Below are 21,884 nucleotides of genomic sequence, written 5' to 3' on the forward strand. Positions count from 1 at the left end.
TAACTTATTTCCCCTTACACTGGGAAAAGGAGCACAGCTTGGTGTAAGTAGGATTGGGGCTTTACACACGTGTATTTCATCATGTTACGTTGAATCATATTTTTTCATATTTTAGGTCTTCATTTTCTTCTGCCACCAAATTTATGCTGTATCTCTGTGACACTTCTGCCTACTAGAGCAGCATACAGGATTCCCAACTAAAACACAGCAACTATAAACATTGTTTTATGTTTGTTCCCCCAACAGACAAAAATGATGTGAGGAACCCCTCGGAGGTCCATCTTATTCTGCCTCCAGATGGTGCTACAGAAGATGATGGTGTCACACAATGTTCTCCAATCACTGGAAATACACATCATAGAGATCACAGTGCAGATGGATCACCCTCCGATCCTGGGGAATCTTCTGACCAACCACATTCTATAAAAGCTCCATCTAATGCTGAGGACTCTGCCAGTACCACAAGTGCTGATAGGTGTGGAGCTGGTAAACGATTATCATGTTCTGAATGTGGTGAAAGTTTTAGTAGAAAATCCACTCTCACCCTACATCTTAAAACTCACACAGAGGGTCATACTTATACATGTTCAGAGTGTGGGAAGCAATTTTCAAAAAATAGTTACCTTATTGCACACTTAAGAGGTCACACAGGTGAGAGGCCTTATTCATGTTCAGAGTGTGGGAAAGGCTTCATTCATAAAAAACACCTTATTAGTCATCAGGCATCTCACATAGGGTTGAAACGTTTTTCATGTTCAGAATGTGGGAAGTGTTTTTTAAAAAAGCCTGTCCTTGTTAGACACCTCATAAGTCACACAGGTGAGAGGCCTAATACATGTTCAGAGTGTGGGAAAGGGTTTTCTGAGAAGTGTAATCTTCTAAGACACCTCATAAGTCACACAGGTGAAAGGCCTTATACATGTTCAGAGTGTGGGAAAGGCTACACTCAGAAGTGTAATCTTATTAGACATCAGGCATATCATACAGGTGTGCAACCATTTTCATGTTCAGAGTGTGGGAAGGGATTTTCAGTAAAGTATGACTTTCTTAGACACCTAAAAACTCACACAGGTGAGAAGCCTTATCCATGCTCAGTGTGTGGGAAATGTTTCATTGATAATGGGGCTCTTCTTAAACATGTGAGAAGACACACCGGCAAGCCTCTTCTTCATGTTCAGAATATAGGAGATCTTTCAGAAAGTTAACCTACTTAAAGTATACTTTAGCTCTAAATTAAATTTTAAAATGATGCCCTGTGTGTGTGGGTAAGTTAACATAGAGTTACCGCACCTCCCGTGGCCCGGCATCTTCTACGGTTCTCCTGCTGTGCATTCCGTTGTCAGTTTCCTGGTAGCGCCCTATGATGCCGACATACTGCGCATGCGCTGTATGTCCTACTGGGCTGCCTGTGACCGTGCTCACGATTGAGTGTGCACGCTCCGGGACGTTATAACGCTTGCGTGCGTGCGTACAGTATACTAGTCCCCGGCGAGCGCAGTCACAGGCAGCCCAATAGGACATACTGTGCATGCACACTACAGTATGTCAGGTCAAAGGGCGCCAACCAGGAAGCTGACAATGGGGGCACAGCAGATGAACCATAGAAGACGCCAGGCCATGTAAGGTGTGGTAAGCCTATATGCACCTCCCCACACACACATAGGGCGTCATTTTGAAATTTACATTACAGCTAAGGTATACTTTAAGGTGCGTATACACCTTTGATGGATGTTCTATGCCCTTGGGCGACATCACTGGGCTGCACAGACTTGTGTCAGCTGTGTAGCTTGTGATGCATTGTGTTGCCATACAGGGAGGCGGAGGGACAATGGAGCCACGCATGCATGACATCACAGGAGTAGCTGGGCGAGTGGCATGAACAATGCGATTGGCCGTCGCGGGGGGTGAGTTAACGGATGCCCGAAGTGACATGTGACATGATGAGATAGACATGTGTATGTACAGTGCCTAGCACACAAATAACTATGCTGTGTTCCTTTTTTTCTTTCCAGGTCTGAAAGAGTTAAATATCAGGTATGTAAGTTGCTGACTCAAGTCAGGAAGTGACTACAGTGTGACCCTCACTGATAAGAAATTCCAACTATAAAACTCTTTCCTAGCAGAAAATGGCTTCTGAGAGCAAGAAAGAGATACAAAGGGGAATTTCTTATCAGTGAGGGTCACACTGTAGTCACTTCCTGTCAGGACTGAGTCAGCCACTCACATACCTGATATTGAACTCTTTCAGGCAGAGAAAGATAAAAAGGAACACAGCATAGTTATTTGTGTGACAGGCACTGTACATGCACATGTCTATCTCATCATGTCACATGTCACTTCGGGTATCCTTTAATCCTTAAATTAGTATTAACGTGGGCGGCCACATATATCACAATTTGCACAACCCAATTAGGGGAGCGTATACCAGAAAATGTATCAATAATTGTGTATAAAAACTCTGGTGACTCTACCTGTGCTTATCAAAAAAATATGTATTTTATTGTCATACAAAAAATGCGGTGAATCAGTACAATTCTCCCCACACAATAATATAAAAACATTTAAAATCATACCAGGGTAGGAAGAGGCACTCCTTCAAATTTCCACTGATCAATATCAGGTAAATGATAAGTACGGTCGCCCAGCACAAGCCTATGCAAACCGTCTTGGCCACCAATGAAAATGGATCATGTGTAGGCCCACCACCGACGCACACCACAGAGGCCTCACGATTAAACTATCTGGCTGGCTATACAGCTCGGTTTGTATCAGGACTAGATTGATGACTCTGTTGCCCAAGTAATTCACTCTGTACTACTCAATTAGTTATGCACAGTTCCCTCTCGGTTTGTGGCCAATTGTGTCAAAGGAGGCTTTTGCATCATATACACAGTCCATAGGAACCTGCTAATCTTCAACACATGTGTCTTATGTCACAGTAGTATACAACCATGCTGCTCTCTCAGTATGACTCACGATTCCTGTTGGGATGACTTCTGCTAGGGCCAGCTCCAAATGATTCAGGCCTGTGGATGATCCGGCTCTTAGTTATCGGCTCTCCCGTTTCTTCTGCTGCTCACTAGCGGCTCGCCCGCCGCCTGCGTCAACAGACGCTTTTGTTGCTGTGTGGCTGATGGCTTGCCCGTCCGTGCTCCATCCAGCGCCAATTGTACTCAGCTTTGCGGTTTCTTCCGTGCGTGGCCTGGAACGCCGTTCTTAGCTTGATGAAGTTGGCTTCCTGGACTATGCGAGCGCTCACTCTGTCCCTGGCCCCGCCTGCTGATGCGTTTCACCCCGCCCACAGGCTTTCTCAACGCATAAGGATGATTTCAGCGTCACAACACACATCACCTTAAAGGAATAACTCCTCCCAGGGGCTGTAACTTTCGCTTCACCTTACTTTTGATTAAATTCTTCCTGTAAGTGGCATATTGTGATGACACATGAACTTAACAAACTGCTACTATTTGCACATGATTATCAAGGGGGAATCCTCATACATAAACATCAACAGCTAGTGGAATTTTCCAATTCTCTAAACAACATGTGAATCCACACATCCAATTTTGATTGGTGTCGATTTCCCTAGATATTTTATCTCCAATCTGGATCACATTCATAATCTCTCTAGATCACTTGCTCAGCTTCATAATCCACATATTTCACATAATAGGTGGCAGCAATTTACTTCACCTATAATAGTATATCTATTGTTTTAATTGGCAGTAATATTAATCAAGGAAGTCCTTTGGTCTCTGAGGAAGCGGGTAACAGTGAAACGGCTGTAAGACCTGATACCCCCTTGGCTTAACACTCTGTATGTATAGCCTGTCAAAACATTTCTCACTGGAAGCAGATGCAGTTGGTGCCCAGCACTGTTTTGTTCTACTATTTCTGATTGCAACTGTTTGGCTGGTGCACACTACATTTCCAGAGGGCAGACTGCTGGAGGCTAGCCAGTATCAAGTGCCAGCTGACATCTACTCTACTGTATACTTTAATCAAGGAAGTAGGCCAGATTCAGATCTGAATTCAGTCCTTTAGGTACCAAGTCTATATATCCAAGATGCTTCAATCTTATACAGTTTGTTTTCAATATTGCTGCCTCTTCTTGGAGGTTTTTGATGGATTATTCCCTTAAAGCATAAACCTTTTGGTGAACCCTCGTGCTGCTCTTTGAAATGTAAGCCTAAAGGGCTATCTTTGTCGGCCTCCTCAATATTTTGAATATCCAGGGCCGGTTTAAGCAACATTGGGGCCCCAGGGCAAAATAAACCTGGGGGCCCCCCAACATATACCCCGGAACAAAAATCGGCATTAGAGGACCTTTTTTGCAGCTGGTATAGTCAGGGTGTGAAGTCCCAATCGGTCGGAGCTCCACATTCTGGCTATCCCAGCCTGCATGGGGGACAAGGGGTTAAAAAGTTTCAGGAGGGGGGACCCCACATAATTAAAAAAAAAAAAAAAAAAATCCCACACTCTAAATATAAAAAAAAAATTGGGAAAATAGAAAAAAATGCCAGGGATCTTCATACAGCCATATTGCGGCTGTATAGCGATCCCTGGCCAAAGTGCTGCGGCTGCGTATGGGCCCCCTGGAAACCCCATCAGGAAATTTATTGCGCTTTCATTTGATGCATGTAAAATTACACTACCGTTAGGTACTAAAAGTGACATTTACCGCATTTAAAAGTATACTTTTTTCCTTCGAAACTTTAAAATAGATTTTCTCAAAAACTATAAGGTATTTTTGAAAAATAGTTTTTTTCTCTTACTCCTAATGATCTCCTTAACCTATCCTGCAATTTTAGGGTTTCTAGCATTTAAGGAGGATTTGCTATCAACCATTAAAGTCGGCAGGTTTTTAAATGTGTATTTTTTTTCCTTTGAAACTTTAAAATCGATTTTCTCAAAAACTATAAGGCCGATTTGAATTTTTTTTTCCTCTTGTAGCCACTGGGGGCCCCTACAAGCTCTGGGGCCCTGGGGCAGCTGCCTTCTTTGCCTTAATGGTAGCGCCGGCCCTGTGAAGATGTTCCCCTATACGGGAGCCCAGTCTTCGCTCCTGCATCGATCAGCGGCGGCTTCAGAGCGGTATTTATGGCGGCCCTTTCTTTTACTGCTCATCTCCGAAGAAGCACCGTAGGGGGTGCGATACATGTGAGGTCTCACTCACCGACGTTCGCTGAAGAGGGGCAGTGCATTGAAGTGGTGAGGATGTTATTTTAATTCATACATTTTCTCTATCAGTGGCCACTTTATTTTTAGACACATTATGATAGTGATATTAGTGAGACTGTGCTGTTGATGGTGAATCATACGATCTTTGTATGTTTTGATGTTTACATCCTAACTTCCTATCCTCCTCTCCAATTGCACTGTGTGATTACTATATTACTATATGGTTGTATATTTGATATCTGTTCCCCTCCCAGCTACACTGGTGTAGTGTTGTTTTTATTCCGGGATACGTCCTGTAAATAAATTTATATTTTGTCATATGCGGTTGTGGTCGCTTGACTTATACACCATGGATGCTTTTTTCGTTTAAATTCAATATAATAGAGTCCACGTGGGCATTCAATATATGACTCTCTCTGTTGCACATGTTATTAAATTTCTAATCCATGGGCGTAACAATGGGGGGCTGGAGGGGTCGCAGCATGAGGGGAAAGCTATGGCCACACTCAGCGGGGAGGGGGGGAGGGGGGGAAGGTCCCCCCCCCCCCCTCACCTCGGGCTTTCCCCTCTGTGCTTCCCCTACAGCTTCAATAGTTACATAACAGCGTAGCGGCGGGCAGCGGCAGGCAAACATACCTTCCATGCGTTCCAGCGCGGACACTTCTCGCTCTAGTGACTGACGCGACTTCCTGTATAAAACAGGAAGTCACGGCAGTCACTAGAGCGAGAAGCGTCCGGACGCACGGAAGGTATGTTTGCCCATCTCTACTGCTGATAGGTGAAGGGGAATAGTGATTGGAGAAGGCGAGTTGGCGACACATTCTAAAAACAAAGATTAATTTATTGTATAATCCAAGCTGCCTTTCCTACACAGGTAGTGTAGCTGTTTATAAAAATTCTCAGCTCTCCCCGCCCACCTCATCATGTGACTACCCCTGGTTTGCTTTTCTCGGTTTCTTGTGATTCCGCCCCCCACAGGGACCAACCAATCAGAGTCAGGACACTTGACTCTTGTAATTTTAGAGACCTGTATGCTACAACAGTAAAGTGAGAAAACTTCTGCTTACACAACTCACCAGTCACACCAGCAGGAAGTGCTGTATGAAATCAAACGTTTATTTGTAATATTTCACATGTTCCTGATTAATGTATCTTTTCATTCTAAATTCCATAAATAAATAATATAATTATATAGAATAATAAAGGTTGTTGTATTTGAGACAATGACAAATATAAAACCTCTTTGTATATGAAATGTCATGTATGATTATAGGTACACATATGAAAGTTGTAAGCCTTTACTTTTCTTGTAGAAAAAGTAATAATAAAAATCAATATAAATAAATACAAAGCTTATCTCCTGTCACCTGCATCTGGAGAGGAGCAGCATAGATCCTGGAGAGGAGCTGCATAAAACCTGGGAAGGACAGAGAGGCCATATAATACTGCTAATACTGCTTTCTGGAAAGCACACAGCTACCTAACACTGCTATCTGGGAGCACACAGCTACCTAATACTGCTATCTGGAGGACACACAGAGCTACCTAATCCTGATATCTGGAGGCACACACAGCTACCTAATGCTGCTATCTGGGGGCACACACAGCTACCTAATGCTGCTATCTGGGGGCACACACAGCTACCTAATACTGCTATCTGGAGGCACACACAGCTACCTAATACTGCTATCTGGAGGCACACACAGCTACCCAATACTGCTATCTGGAGGGAAACACAGCTACCTAATACTGCTATCTGGGAGGCACACACAGCTACTTAATACTGTTATCTGGGAGGCACACACAGCTACCTAATACTGCTATCACAGGCTTTCTCTCCCCGACATCTATTGCGTTGGTAACAGCGCCCCTTGTGATGACATGACCGCATCATATCATCACAGGGGCGCTGTTACCAATGCGACGGATGCCGGGACAGGAAGGAGGCTGTGTAAGATTGAGTGGGCACCTACCTAACTCATACTGCGGAAACCTACCTATCTAACCTATACAGTGGGCATCCACCTATCTAACCTATACTGGAGGCACCTACCTATCTAACCTATACTGCAGGCAACTACCTATCTAACCTATACTTGGGGCACCTACCTATGAAACCTATTCTGGTGGCACCTACCTATCTAACCTATACTGGGGAACTAAACATGGGGGGTCCCCGTCACTACCTAAATTGGGGGGCACCTGTGTCAGAGGTGCTCACAATCTATCTCCTACCATAGTCCTTGTCAAATGTCCCACCATTGCTAAGTTCATGTAAATTTGGCTCCGTTTGTGACCACGCCTACACCCCCCCAAGCTTCGATGCGGCATGCTGCGCGCGCTGCATGCATTTACCCCCTTTTTTGCCCCGCTCCCCCCGGGGCAAAAAAGGGGGGAAATGCATGCAGCGCGCGCAGCATGCCGCATCGAAGCTTGGGGGGTGTAGGCGTGGTCACGAACGGAGCCAAATTTACATGAACTTAGCAATGGTGGGGCATTTGACAAGGACTATGGTAGGAGATACGGGGGGAACAGTTACATAAAATACTGCTATCTAGGTCAACACACAGCTGCCTAATACAGATGCCTAATCGATGGGCACACACAGCTACCTAATATGTAACATAAGCTCTGACCGGCGGTGAGTTGGGCGCATGGTGAGGCGAATGATGGCTCTCCCTGCAGCCACTAAACTCCCCGGCGGTGTTAATTAGTATTCCCCCTCCGAGTTGTCACACTCAGAGGAAAGTGTAATTAGGGGTCCAGCGTTCGCTCATTGCTGATATGGGGCGCCTAATAGTGCCAAAACAACCTGCTTTGCTTAGTACTGCTATCTGGGGGCACATACAGCTTCCTAATACTGCTAACTAGGGGCACACACAGCTACCTAATACTGATTTCTGGGAGGCACACACAGCTATCCAATAATGCTATCTGGGTGGCACACACAACTACCTAATACTGATATCTGGGGGCACACACAGCTGCCTAATACTGTTATCTGGAGGCACACACAGCTACCTAATACTGCTATCTGGAGGGACACACAGCTACCTGATACTGCTATCTGGAGGCACACAGCTTCCTAATACTGCTATCCGGGAGCACACACAGCTACCTAATACTGCTATCACTGGCTTTCTCTGCTGTTGTTACCAATATGTGTTCGGAATTCTTCTTTCCGAACACTGCTCCTTTACACCGCTTGCACCTGCACCTTCTCTGGCTTTCTCTTCTTTTGAGGCTCATGCTGTCCGCATCTACTCCCCTCACCACTTCCAGGTTGCTGTCATCTACCGGCCTCCTGGACCAGCCTCCACATTCATTGACCACTTTTCAACATGGCTTCTCCACTTTCTATCCACTGACATTCCTTCCATCATCATTGGGGACTTTAACATCCCCATAGACACTAACTGTTCCACTACCACAAAATTCCTCTCACTCACCTCATCCTATGACCTCTCCCAGTGGTCCTCAACCTCCACCCACAAAGATGGGCACACTTTGGACCTAGTTTTTACCCGGCTCTTCCCAGTTTCCACATTTAATAACTCTTTATTCCCCCTTTCAGATCACAATCTCATAACTTTTACAATCAGCCCCTCCCTGCCCCCTCCAGCTACCATAGTGCAGCCATCACGCCTATGCAGGAATTATCGCAACCTCAACCTCTGCTCCCTAGCTGACTCTCTAAAACCCCTGGGCTCCCTGTCATCCTACACTGACCCCGAGTCAGCATCCATCTACTACTCCACCACAGTCACCGCTGTCATGAACACAGCCGCCCCTCTCACCAACTTCCGCCCCTGCCGCATCAACAGACAGCCCTGGCTGACTGAACCCATCAAACAACTGAAAAGACAGTCCAGGGCAGCAGAACGGCAGTGGAGGAAAAGCTCCAATGCAGATGACTTTGCCCACTATAAAAACACGCTGCTGCAGTTTAGGGACGCTCTCTCACTTGCAAAGCAGTCATACTTCTCTACACTCATTTCTTCACAATCCCATAACCCTAAACAACTTTTCAACACCTTCAGCTCTCTTCTCCACCCCCGCCTCCCCCTACAACCACAAGCTTGTCTGCAGAAGACTTTCCAGCATATTTTGTAAACAAAATTGAAACACTACAGAACAGCTTTCAAAAGCAACCCTCTTCACCGGTCCAATCACCTCTTCCTTTTTCCTCTCTGCCCGGCAGCTCCCCTACTATCAACTATCCCTCTCCACATACCCACTCACCCACTCAAACCTCCTGCCCGCTAACAATCTTCTCAGCCTTAACTGAACAGCGTCTTTCTTCACTAATCTCTAAAGCTAATCTTACTACATGCGCCTCAGATCCTATTCCCTCTCATCTTATCCCCCAGCTCTCCTCCCCCCTCATTCCTGCTTTAACAACACTGTTTAACCTTTCCATCTCTACTGGCATTTTTCCTTCTTCAGTTAAACAAGCTATCATAACACCACTAATCAAAAAACCCTCTTTAGACTCTACTGCCCTTTCTAATTACCGCCCAGTCTCTCTCCTTCCCTTTGCCTCCAAACTTCTGGAACGCCACATTTACTCAGAGTTGTCTAACTTTCTCTCTGCTAATTCCCTGTTGGACCCCTTCCAGTCTGGCTTCCGCCCTCAACACTCTACGGAAACCGTTCTCACTAAGGTTGCCAATGACCTCCTAGCTACTAAAGCCAAAGGCAGATTTTCGGTACTAATACCCTAGATCTGTCCTCTGCCTTTGACACTGTTGATCATACCCTACTTCTCCAGACCCTCTCAACACTGGGAATCAAGGGCCTAGCACACTCCTGGCTCAACTCTTACCTGTCTGGACGTTCTTTCATGGTCTCCTATGCCAATACCAACTCCTCTCCACGCCCACTGTCTGTGGGAGTACTACAAGGGTCAGTCCTTGGACCCCTCCTCTTTTCCATTTACACCCATGGCTTGGGACAGATCATAAGCTCTTTTGGGTTTCAAAATCACCTCTATGCTGATGACACCCAAATTTATTGTTCTGCCCCAGACCTCTCCACACTACTATCAAAAGTCCCCGAATGTCTATCTGCTGTATCTACATTTATGTCATCCCGCTTCCTTAAACTCAATATGAGCAAAACGGAGATTGTGATATTTCCACCTTCGCTCTCTGTTCCACCTCCAATTGTCACAATCAATGTAGATAACACCCCAATAGCATCAACCCCCAAAGCTCGTTGCATAGGGGTAACTCTGGACTCTGAGCTCTCCTTTAAACCACATATTAACCCTTTAACTACCTCCTGCTACTTCCATCTCAAAAACATTTCCAGAATCCGTCCCTCCCTTTCACAAGAAGCAACTAAAATGCTTGTGCATGCCCTAATCATCTCCCGTCTTGATTACTGCAACACCCTACTCTGTGGTCTACCAAAAAGTAGACTGGCACCTCTCCAATCCCTACTAAACTCTGCGGCCCGTCTCATCCACCTCTCTTCTAGATCCTCTGAGGCAGCCCCTCTCTGCCAATCCCTCCATTGGCTACCAGTTGCCCAAAGGATCCAGTTTAAACTTCTCACACTTGCATACAAAGCTCTACACAAGCTATCGCCTCAATACATTTCCTCTTTAATCTCCAGATACCTCCCCGCCCGGACCCTCCGTTCCTCACAGGAGACCCTTTTGTCCTCCAACCTAGTCACCTCCTCTCACTCTCGCATCCAAGACTTTTCACGGGCTGTCCCTCTCCTTTGGAACTCCCTCCCTCAGCCGGTTCGTCATGCCACGAGTCTGGAAACCTTCAAACGTACTCTGAAAACACACTTGTTCAGACAAGCCTATAATTTGCTATAGGCAGCACTGAAGGCACACTGGCTCACCCACTAATCCTTGTGTTTCCTTGGCTTTTGTTTCCTCCCCACTACCCTCTAGATTGTAAGCCCGCAAGGGCAGGGACCTCCTCCTAGTGTTTTCTCATACTGATGTTATTTTAACATATGTATATGTACCAACTACATATCAACTATGTATCTATCTGTATTTATTCTATTCAATGTCATGACTGTACAGTGTCTTGTATTTCTTATGTATATTTGTTCCTCATTATTTGTTTGTATTATGTACAGCGCTACGGAAGATGCTGGCGCTATATAAATAAAAAATAATAATAATAATAATAATTACCAATGCGACGGATGCCGGGACAGGAAGGAGGCTGTGTAAGATCGGCAGAGGAAGGAAGGTGAGTTATAACTTTTATATAACTGCCCCCCCACCGTCGCTGCAGCCAGGGCACCTACCTACCTATGTAACCTATACAGCGGGCACCTACCTATCCCATACTGTGGACACCTACCTATCTAACCTATACAGTGAGCACCTACCTATCTAACCTATACAGCAGACACCTACCTATCTAACCTATTAAGTGGGTACCTACCTATCTAACCCATACTGCGGAAATCTACCTATCTAACCTATACAGTGGGCACCTACCTATCTAACCTATCCTGGAGGCACCTACCTAACCTATACTGCAGGCACCTACCTATCTAACCTATACTGGAGGCACCTACCTATCTAACCTATACTGGAGGCACCTACCTATCTAACTTATACTGGATGCACCTACCTATCTAACCTATACTGGAGGCACCTATCTAACCTATACTTGGGGCACCTACCTATCTAACCTATACTAGGGGAACCTACCTATCTAACCTATACTGGAGGCACCTACCTATCAAACCTACAGTCCTGGCCAAAAGTGTTGAAACTGTCAAAAATATTAGTTTTCACAAAGTTTTCTGCTAAACTGCTTTTAGATCTTTGTTTCAGTTGTTTATGTGATGTACTGAACTAAAATTATAAGCACTTCATATGTTTCAAAGGCTTTTATTGACAATCACATGAGATTTATGCAGTATTCGCAGTATTTGCAGTGTTGGCCCTTCTTTTTCACGATCTCTGCAATTGGACTGGGCATGCTCTCAATCAACTTCTGGGCCAAATCCTGACTGATAGCAACCCATTCTTTCATAATCACTTCTTTGAGTTTCTCAGAATTAGTTGGTTTTTGTTTGTCCACCCGCCTCTTGAGGAATGACCACAAGTTCTCAATGGGATTAAGATCTGGGGAGTTTCCAGGCCATGGACCCAAAATGTCAACGTTTTGGTCCCTGAGCCACTTAGGAATCATTTTTGCCTTATGACACGGTGCTCCATCGTGCTGGAAAATGCATTGTTCTTCACCAAACTGTTGTTGGATTGTTGGAAGAAGTTGCTGTTGGAGGGTGTTTTGGTACCATTCTTTATTCATGGATGTATTTTTTGGCAAAATTGGGAGTGAGCCCACTCCCTTGGATGAGAAGAAACCCCACACATGAATGGTCTCAGGATGCTTTACTATTGGCATGACACAGGACTTATGGTAGCTCTCAACTTTTCTTCTCCTAACAAACTTTTTTCCAGATGCCCCAAACAATCGGAAAGGGGGCTTCATCAGAGAATATGACTTTGCCCCAGTCTTCAGCAGTCCATTCACCATACTTTATGTAGTAGATCAATCTGTCGCTGATGTTTTTTTTTGGGAGATAAGTGGCTCCTTTGCTGCCCTTCTTGACACCAGGCCATCTTCCAAAAGTCTTCGCCTCACTGTGCGTGCAGATGCGCTCACACCTGCCTGCTGCCATTCCTGAGCAACCTCTGCACTGGTTGCACTACGATCCCGCAGCTGAATCCACTTTAGGAGATGATCCGGGTGCTTGCTGGACTTTCTTGGACGCCCTGAAGCCTTCTTAAAGTGGATCCGAGATGAACTTTTACTCATTGCATAATTGTGTTCCTTTCCTATTGTTTATAGGGCATTCCTCAAGCCAAATACTTTTTTGTTTTGTTTTAATACCCTAATTTCCTATAAACTAAACAAGCCACACCCACAGCTTCTCCAGAGTGCCTTGGCGCTTGCAAAGGATTGTGGGATTTCAGTCTGGGCAGGTGAAAAAGGTGTTACTAGCTATAGATTTCAGAGGCAGAGTTTTCACAATCTGAGAGCTGCAGTGCAGATACAGATCAGTTGCCTGTGTAATGGAGGAGATAAGAGTGGAGTTTTCACAGAATATGCAGATTAGCATGCCTAGATACAGATAAGCTTGCCTGTGTGTGTAATTGTGTAATAGTGACAAGCAGAAAACATGTCTGCTCCCATTGTATCACAGGAAAAAATATTAATATACTGTTGAAGCTGTTTGAAGATAGATTTGCTGTGTAAACTATCTAAACTTTAGATAAGATATATAGACAAGTCACTTGTTATATTTAGTTTTTCATCTCGGATCCGCTTTAACAAGAATTGAACCTCTTTCCTTGAAGTTCTTGATGATCCTATAAATTGTTGATTTAGGTGCAATCTTAGTAGCCACAATATCCTTGCCTGTGAAGCCAATTGTATGCAATGCAATGATGGCTGGATGCGTTTCTTTGCTGGTCACCATGGTTAACAATGGAAGATCAATGATTTCAAGCATCACCCTCCTTATAACATGTCAAGTCTGCCATTCTAACCCAATCAGCCTGACATAATGATCTCCAGCCTTGTGCTCATCAACATTCTCACCTGAGTTAACAAGATGATTACTGAAATGATCTCAGCAGGTCCTTTCATGACAGCAATGAAATGCAGTGGAAAGTTTTTTGGGGGATTCAGTTAATGTTCATGGCAAATAAGGACTGTGCAATTTATCTGAACACTCTTCATAACATTCTGAAGTATAGGCAAATTGCTATTATAAAAACTTAAGCACCAACTTTTCTAATTTCCAATATTTTTGACAGTCTCAAAACTTTTGGCCAGGACTGTATACTGGGGGCACCTACCTATGAAGCCTATTCTGGTGGCACCTACCTCTCTAAACTATACTGGGGAACTAAACATGGGGGGTCCCTGTCACTACCTAAACTGGGGGGCACCTGTGTCAGAGGTGCTCACAATCTATTTCCTACCATAGTCCTTGTCAAATGTCCCACCATTGCTAAGTTCATGTGAATATGGCTCCATCCGTGACCACGCCTACACCCCCCCCCAAGCTTCGGTGCGGCGCGCTGCATGCCTCCCCCCCCCCCCCAAGCTTCGGTGCCCCCCCCCCGGAAAATTTTCTGTGGACGCCCATGACTTTGATCTGGGAGGTACACACAGCTAACCAATACTGGTATCTGGGTTACACACACTGCTACCAAATACTGCTATCTAGGGCAACACACAGCTGCCTAATACTGCTATCGATGGGCACACACAGCTACCTAATATGTAACATAAGCTCTGACCGGCGGTGAGTTGGGCGCATGGTGAGGCGAATGATGGCTCTCCCTGCAGCCACTAAACTCCCCGGCGGTGTTAATTACTATTCCCCCTCTGAGTTGTCACACTCAGAGGAAAGTGTAATTAGGGGTCTGGCGTTCGCTCATTGCTGATATGGGGTGCCTAATAGTGTCAAAACAACCTGCTTTGCCTAATACTGCTATCTAGGGGCACATACAGCTTCCTACTTCTAACTAGGGGCACACACAGCTACCTAATTCTGCTGGGAGGCACACACAGCTACCTAATACTGCTATCTGAGAGGCACACACAGCTACCTAATACTGCTACCCGGGAGGCACACACAGTTACCTAATACTGTTATCTGGAGACACACACAGCTACCTAATACTGCTATCTGGAGGCACACAAAGCTACCTAATACTGCTATCTGGGGGCACACACATCTACCTAATACTGCTATCTGGGGGCACACACAGCTACCTAATACTGCTATCTGGGGGCACACACAGCTACCTAATACTGCTATCTGGGGGCACACACAGCTACCTAATACTGCTATCTGGAGGCACACACAGCTACCTAATACTGCTATCTGAGAGGCAAGCACAGCTACCTAATACTGCTACTCTGGGGGCACACATAGCTACCCTATACTGCTATCTGGGGGCACAAAGGACCACAAATTCCTGCTTTCAGGGGTGGGGGCTATATCATTCTAGAGTGCAAGAGCAGCAGCTGGAGAGATGGGAAGAAGGCAAGGCAGCCACAGCAGTTCAGTAAGGGGTCCTGTCCAGCCCGACTAAAAAATAAAGGGGGCTGCCACAGTAAAATCCTGCTGCCATTTACCCTGGTTTTGTGCTGCACATCCCACTGACTGTAAATTGGCGTTGGAGAGCTGCCCGTGATCTCTACAGTAGTGTTGTCCGGATCATGAACGATTCGGATCTATCCGAATCTATTTTATGAGTCGATCATCCGAATCATCAAAATGAACGATTCGGATCGCAAAAGGGGCGGGGCCAGGAGCGACACGCCCCCTCTCAGCGGGCAGCGGGGTCCTGGAAGCAGGGATCGCTCTGTTGGATGGGAGGCAGCCTTGCAGGGAGACAGGTAGATGAGAGAGAGGGGACATCGGTGCCACTGCCAGATATGTGTAGAGCACACATACTGGCGGCTATAATCTGCTGCTCATTATAGGCTGTCTGTTCCGTAGTTGTGCACAGTGAACACATTGGAAGTTTGGCTCAGCACAGCTCAGTAACTTTGCAGACACTGTGATTGAAAGGCAATATAATCCTCCTGCACCCGGCACTAAACAGCTGCACTTATCTTCTGGGTATGCTTTCTTTCACTGTGCGACCTTTTCTTTCAAAGTGTACAGATGAACATATAGGTGAAATATATGTAAAGCATATGACTTCAGCATGTGGGTATTACGTGCAAACATTTCTGCTCTCTGCTCGTCCCTCCTCCCTTCTCTGTCCACTCCCTGCCCTCTGTCCATCTTCTCCCCTTCTCTGTGTGTCCACCCCCCTCTCCTTCTCCTGTCCACAGACCTGTCCTGCTGTTCATTTCACCCCCGAATGCTTCCGGTAGTAAAATGATCCGAGATTCGGATCAAAGATCCGGATCTCTTCAATGATCCGATTCGAATCATCCGGATCATTGAAAAGATCCGAACTTCCCATCTCTACTCTACAGTAGTGATGGGTCGTTCGCGAACGAGCCGGCTCTAAGAGCCGGCTCTTTGAAGTGAATCAGAGGAGCCGATGCTCACTCTGAGAAGAGCCGATGCCTCAGCCGCCCCTTTTAGCTCTGCTTTGCTCCGTAATAAAGGGCGCTGAGGCATTCTGGGAGATGTAGTCCTCCTCTTGCAGCTTGAGGAGTGTTTGGGGCAGAGCAGAGCAGTAGCAGGAGGGATTGCACCAGTCAGAGAAGCTGTCTGGAGTTGACATGAGACGGGGGCGGGGCTTTTACTCCGATTCTGAGTGGTGTCCAGTGATATTTAATGAAGAGCCGATTGAGAGCCATAAGAGCCGGCTCTTTAATGGGAGCCGATTCAGAAGAGCCGATTCTCTGAGAAGAGCCGGAATTCCCATCACTACTCTACAGCCCCATCCCACACATACACAATGCAATGCAGGGCCAGGAAGGGGAGGAGCCACAGACAGGAAGTTATGCAGGAGGCTGGAGGAAGTAGAGAGGAGACATTGCTGGTGTTGGCAGCAGAGGAGGTAATGAGAGAGAGAACTTTATTTTACATGTATTATATGTAGATGTCATAATACAGGAAGGATTTATATACCCTGTAACACATCACACCCCTGTGTCTCCTCCCCATCACCAGCTGCTGCTACATATACACTGTACAGAGATCAATGACCCCTTCCATCATCTCTGCACCACAGGAGCTTAAACTCTAATGTCCTCTTCACAGTCACACACTATTCTCATTATACATTTATATAGCTCTGACATATTCTACAGCGCTGTACAGAGATCACTGAGCCCTTCCCATCATCTCTGCACTAGTAGAGCTTACACTCTAATGTCCTTATCACAGTCACACACTACTGTATTATTATTATTTTTATTATACATTTCTATAGCCAGGGCCGAGCAAAGGTGAGATAGGCTTGACATCCAAGGACTCCTTACTGACTAGACAATGGCTTACTTAATAGAAAGACCCGAAATTCAAATCCTGTTCTCTTTTGTCAGAGGCTTTGCCCTTAAAGGGAACCTAAACTTAGAGGGATATGGATGTTTCCTTTTAAACAATACTAGTTGCCTGGCAGTCCTGCTGATCTCTTTGGCTGCTCTTTTGATTCAGTAGTGACTGAATCACAGACCTGAAACAAGCATGCAGCTAATCCAGGCTGACTTCAGTCAGAGCACCTGATCTGCATGCTTGTTGAAGGGCAGTGGCTAAAAGTATTAGAGACACAGGATCAGCAGGACAGCCAGGCAACTGGTATTATTTTAGAAGGAAAAAAATACATATCCTTCTCAGTTTAGGTTCCCTTTAACAACTACACTATCCTGCCATATCACAAAATAGACAATTGTTTCAGAGAAAAATCACAAATCCTGACTGGTGTTTTATGGAACGACATCTGCTTCTTCAGAGGTAAGTAATAACTTCAGCTGCGCTGCACATTGGCTGAGACAAAGTCACTGAAGTGCAAAAAAATTGGTATAAAACTTGGTAGATGATAATTTCATAAGTGGTGCCTAGATAGGTGTCACCACAATAGTGACCTGGGACTCCTCTTCTGTATCTCCAAGTCAGGGAAGGAATGTGTGTGGCTTCCTGATCCATTATCTATTATTTAGTATTTATATAGCACAGGCATCTTCTGCAGCGCTGTACAGAGTATTTACACTTGTCACTATCTGTCCCTCAGAGGGGCACACAATCTAATCCCTACCATAATCAAATGTCCATTGTAATCTAAAGGTGCGTACACACGCACTACAGCAGCCAACGACGGGTCTGTCGGCACCTCCCGCTGGGCGGGTTTTCAGCAGACTGTAGTGCGTGTATACGTACTGTTGGCAAACTGATAAGGCTGTTTCTGAATGATCCGCACGCACTACAGTCTGCTGAAAACCCGCCCAGCGGGAGGGTCTGACGGACCCGTCGTTTGCTTCTGTAGTGCGTGTGTACGTACCTTTAGGATTTTTTGGGGAGCAATCCAATTAACGTAGTTGTATGTTTTTTGCATGTGAGAGGAAACTGAGTCCCTGGAGGAAACCCACACAGACATGGATTGAACATTCAAACTCCTTGCAGATGCTGCACAGGCTGGGAATCGAACCGGAGACCCATCGCTGCAAAGTGAGAACCTTTACAGGGAAAGACCTTTTGAGAAGGTCACATGACCACATCAATAAAGATGGAGGACTGGAGTCACGTGACTGAGAGGATATTTGACCTCACCCTGGAGATCATCCAACTGGTGACCGGAAAGGTGAGAAGGATTCTGGGAAGGTTATATGACATCATTGCTATCTCTATTAATAAGACAAAGCTCACTGGAGAGGTGAGGAGGATTCTGGGAATGTACACAGTGACTGTTATTGTATATGTTTGTACAGAATTATAAAATATTGAAGGAGACATCTGGCGAGCTACTAACACCCAGCAGTCATCACCATGGTCCATCCCCCATCACACAGCGGCCACCTCACTCCTTGATATCTGAGAGAAACAATGTGAAGAAAATTGTAGAAGTCATCATCAAGATGATGGAGCTGCTGACAGGAGAGGTGAGCAGTGCTGGGAATTATGGGACATTCTCCACTAACAGCAAGGCATCTGCTTGTATGGTAACTGTATCACTGTGTGTGTCAGCTTCCTATAAGGTGTCAGTATGTCTCTGTCTATTTTTCCATGTAGGAGTGGCATCAGTACTTACAAATACAAAAGGCGTTCTATAAGGACACCATGATTGAGAATCAGCCGGCCCTCACATCACCGGGTAAGAGGAGACTTTTATTTCTTAGAAAGGAGAGAGCAGTACAGAACTTTTCCTACATCCCTCATCATCAGATAAACATGGCAGGGGCTCAGTTGTATCCCTGTGACCCCGCCTCATGTAATGACATCACATTCATACAGCGGGGTCATGGGGTACAGGCGCCCCGGGCGGCAATGGAGAAAGAGCGTAGGAGGCACGCTGGCTGACAGGTGATCCAAAACTACACTGCATACAGATCTGCTTGGCGGGTGGTATGGACATTACATGGGGGAGACCTGGGGGGCTCAGCAGGTGGACGCGGTTGGACAGATGTGGATTGCATGCAGATGTGTGGCAGCAATAGATCCTTCTCTGGTCAGATGCGAGAAGAGAGGGATCTGTCTGATGATCGAATTTGCTGTCCCATCTGCCTACACTGTGTTCCAAATTATTATGCAAATTATGCTTTAAGTGACACTTAAGTGAGAGAAAAAAATGAGTTTTACTCACCTTCTACCAGCCCCCTGCAGCTGTCCCATGCCAACACAGTCTCGCTCGCATCCTCCTGTCCCCCGCCGGCAGCTACTTTTAGTTTCGGCGACAACCTGGCCATGCGTCTGATTATTCGCATTCCTGGCCGCAATAGCGCCCTCTATACTGCTATTGCGGCCAGGAATGGAAGAATCAAACGAAAATGAAAGTAGCTGCCGGCGGGGGACAGGAGGCTCCGTGAGTGACTGCAAGGGCACAGGATGGCTGCAGGGGGCTGGTAGAAGCCCCAGGTGAGTAAAACTCATTTTTTTTCTCACTTAAGCATCCCTTTAAGTGTAATAAAAATTAAATATTTTGTTTTTCAATTCAAGTCATGGATGTTATTGTGTCTCAGGGCTCTTTTGATCACTGAAATCAATCTCAGACACCTATGATATCTAGTTTGCCAGGTGAGCCTGATTAAGGGAAAAACTACTAAAAACAGGGGGTGTTCTACATTATTAAGCAGATCACCATTTTCAAGCAATATGAGAAAGAGAAATGATCTCTTTGCTGCTGAAAAGTGTGAAATAGTTGAATGCCCTGGACAAGTTATGAAAACCTTTATATTTCACAAAAACTTATGCATGATCATCGTACTGTTGAAAGCTTTGTGGCTGACTCAGAGCACACACGGTTTGTGCAAATATAAGCAAAAGATAAAAGCAAAATGAGGACGGGTTCTGCCAAACAATTACATCAGATTAAGAGAATGGCTGCTAAAATGCCATTACAAAGCAGCAAACACATATTTGAAGCTGCTGGTGCCTCCGGAGTCCCGCCATCATCCAAGTGCAGGATTCTCCAGAGGAAAGGTGCATAAACCTTTTTTTCAACCACTCCTAACCTAAGCTCACAAGCAGAAACAGCTGCAGTGGGCCCAGAACTACAAGAAGACTCCTTTTCAAACAGTCTTGTATACTGATTAGTGCAACTCTTCATTGTCCAGATGAATGGAGAGGTGAATGGTTAGTTTACAGCCACCACATCCCAACAAGGCTGCAATGTCAGCAAGGAGGTGGCAGAGTAGGGACAGGCAGCCTATTGGGCCAATCAAAGTGTGGGGTGATCACATCCTTTAAAAGTCTCTAGACCTGAAGGGGCTCAGAGCGGGATGAGTGGAGCGCCTGTTATTGGCAAATAGTGGGCATAAGTGACCAGTGCTCGCTATGCTGCACTACAGCAGCATAGCATGCGCTCCTGTGACTGAGGTTAATTATGCACACATAGTGGGCAGACTCTTAAAATTAAGGCACAGAGATTAAATCAGGAGGTTACTTGTGCTATTTTTGTTAGTGAATTCACCCCATGGTGTGGTCCCATCCTCCCTGACCTCATTTCTATTGAGAACCTTTGGAGCAACCTCAACAAAAGATCTATGAGAGTGGGAGGCAGTTAACATCCAAACGGCAGCTCTGACATCCTGCAAAGAAATTCAAGCAGAATCTCTCCAAAAACTCTCACGTTCAATGGATGCAAAAATGTTAAAGCTACTATCAAATAAGGGGTCCTATGTTCATATATAACTTGTCCTGTGTAGATATTTTTTATTTAAGTAGTTTTTGATTTCAGTAAATACAGTATGACCTCCTAATGCTGCAAATTCAATAAATGACCATATTCAGTTCTTTTTACAATCTATAAAAACTTTTGAAACTCAGTTGTGTGTAATAATTTGGAACAGTGCTTTAGCTTTTTATTTTTAAAAATAATACCATTATTATTACTGTTAGGAGGTTTGTTCAGTAACAATTGCAACTAATTATACTCAAAAGTCTGAGGCCTCAGAAATAATGCTTACTGCCACTTGCATCAACTCTTCAGGGAAATTAGAGAAAAATAGGATTTTTATAATAATTTGGAATGCGGTGTATGTATGGACACCTTTAGATCTCCCATAACCTGATAAACACATAGAAGCAATGTATTCAGTCAGTGTGTGTTTCCTATAGATGGATCCAGTAACAGAGACCAAACAGAGAGATGTACAGGTCCTCTTTATTCCCGGGATTGTACGAAGAAAGATCACACCATCCCTCACCATGATCAGGTAGATGGAATTGTTTGTCTACTATATCCAACAGAGACTCCAAAGCCTCTTTTCTTGACTCTTAATGTATTAAATATGTTTATATATTTATATAGTTTCTTATAAATTGTTTTAGAATGAAACACGGATTGATATAAAACCTAAAGTTAAAGAAGAAGAGAAGACAGAAGTGACGGGTGGCCGGCAGTGTATGGAGGAGGGGGACATGATGGTGACCAGTGAATTTGGAATGCCAGTTTCAGGTGAAGAAATAACCCTACCTTGACCTATTCTATGCTGACACTGAAGTACCAGTAGTCTTATTTTCCTTCTTAATTGGTCTCTAAAAAAAGTGAGTATTATGTATTATAATCAGGTTTT

The 21,884-nt window shown here is 45.1% G+C and overlaps 2 protein-coding genes across 2 annotated transcripts in view; both read left to right on the forward strand.

The window, feature by feature from the left end:
• LOC137535813 (zinc finger protein 436-like) overlaps positions 1-1,248 on the forward strand; it is a 41,986-nt gene extending 40,738 nt beyond the window's left edge. Inside the window, exon 5 of the mRNA XM_068257707.1 lies at positions 247-1,248. Coding sequence (XP_068113808.1) covers positions 247-1,205 — 959 coding nt within the window. The 3' untranslated portion in view covers positions 1,206-1,248. The remainder of the gene's footprint in view (positions 1-246) is intronic.
• LOC137535021 (zinc finger protein 721-like) overlaps positions 1-21,884 on the forward strand; it is a 111,373-nt gene that overhangs the window by 62,986 nt on the left and 26,503 nt on the right. The gene's annotated exons all lie outside the window — the stretch shown is intronic.

The sequence above is a fragment of the Hyperolius riggenbachi genome, chromosome 10 (genome assembly GCF_040937935.1).
Source record: "Hyperolius riggenbachi isolate aHypRig1 chromosome 10, aHypRig1.pri, whole genome shotgun sequence".
In the NCBI taxonomy this organism is placed as follows: domain Eukaryota; kingdom Metazoa; phylum Chordata; class Amphibia; order Anura; family Hyperoliidae; genus Hyperolius; species Hyperolius riggenbachi.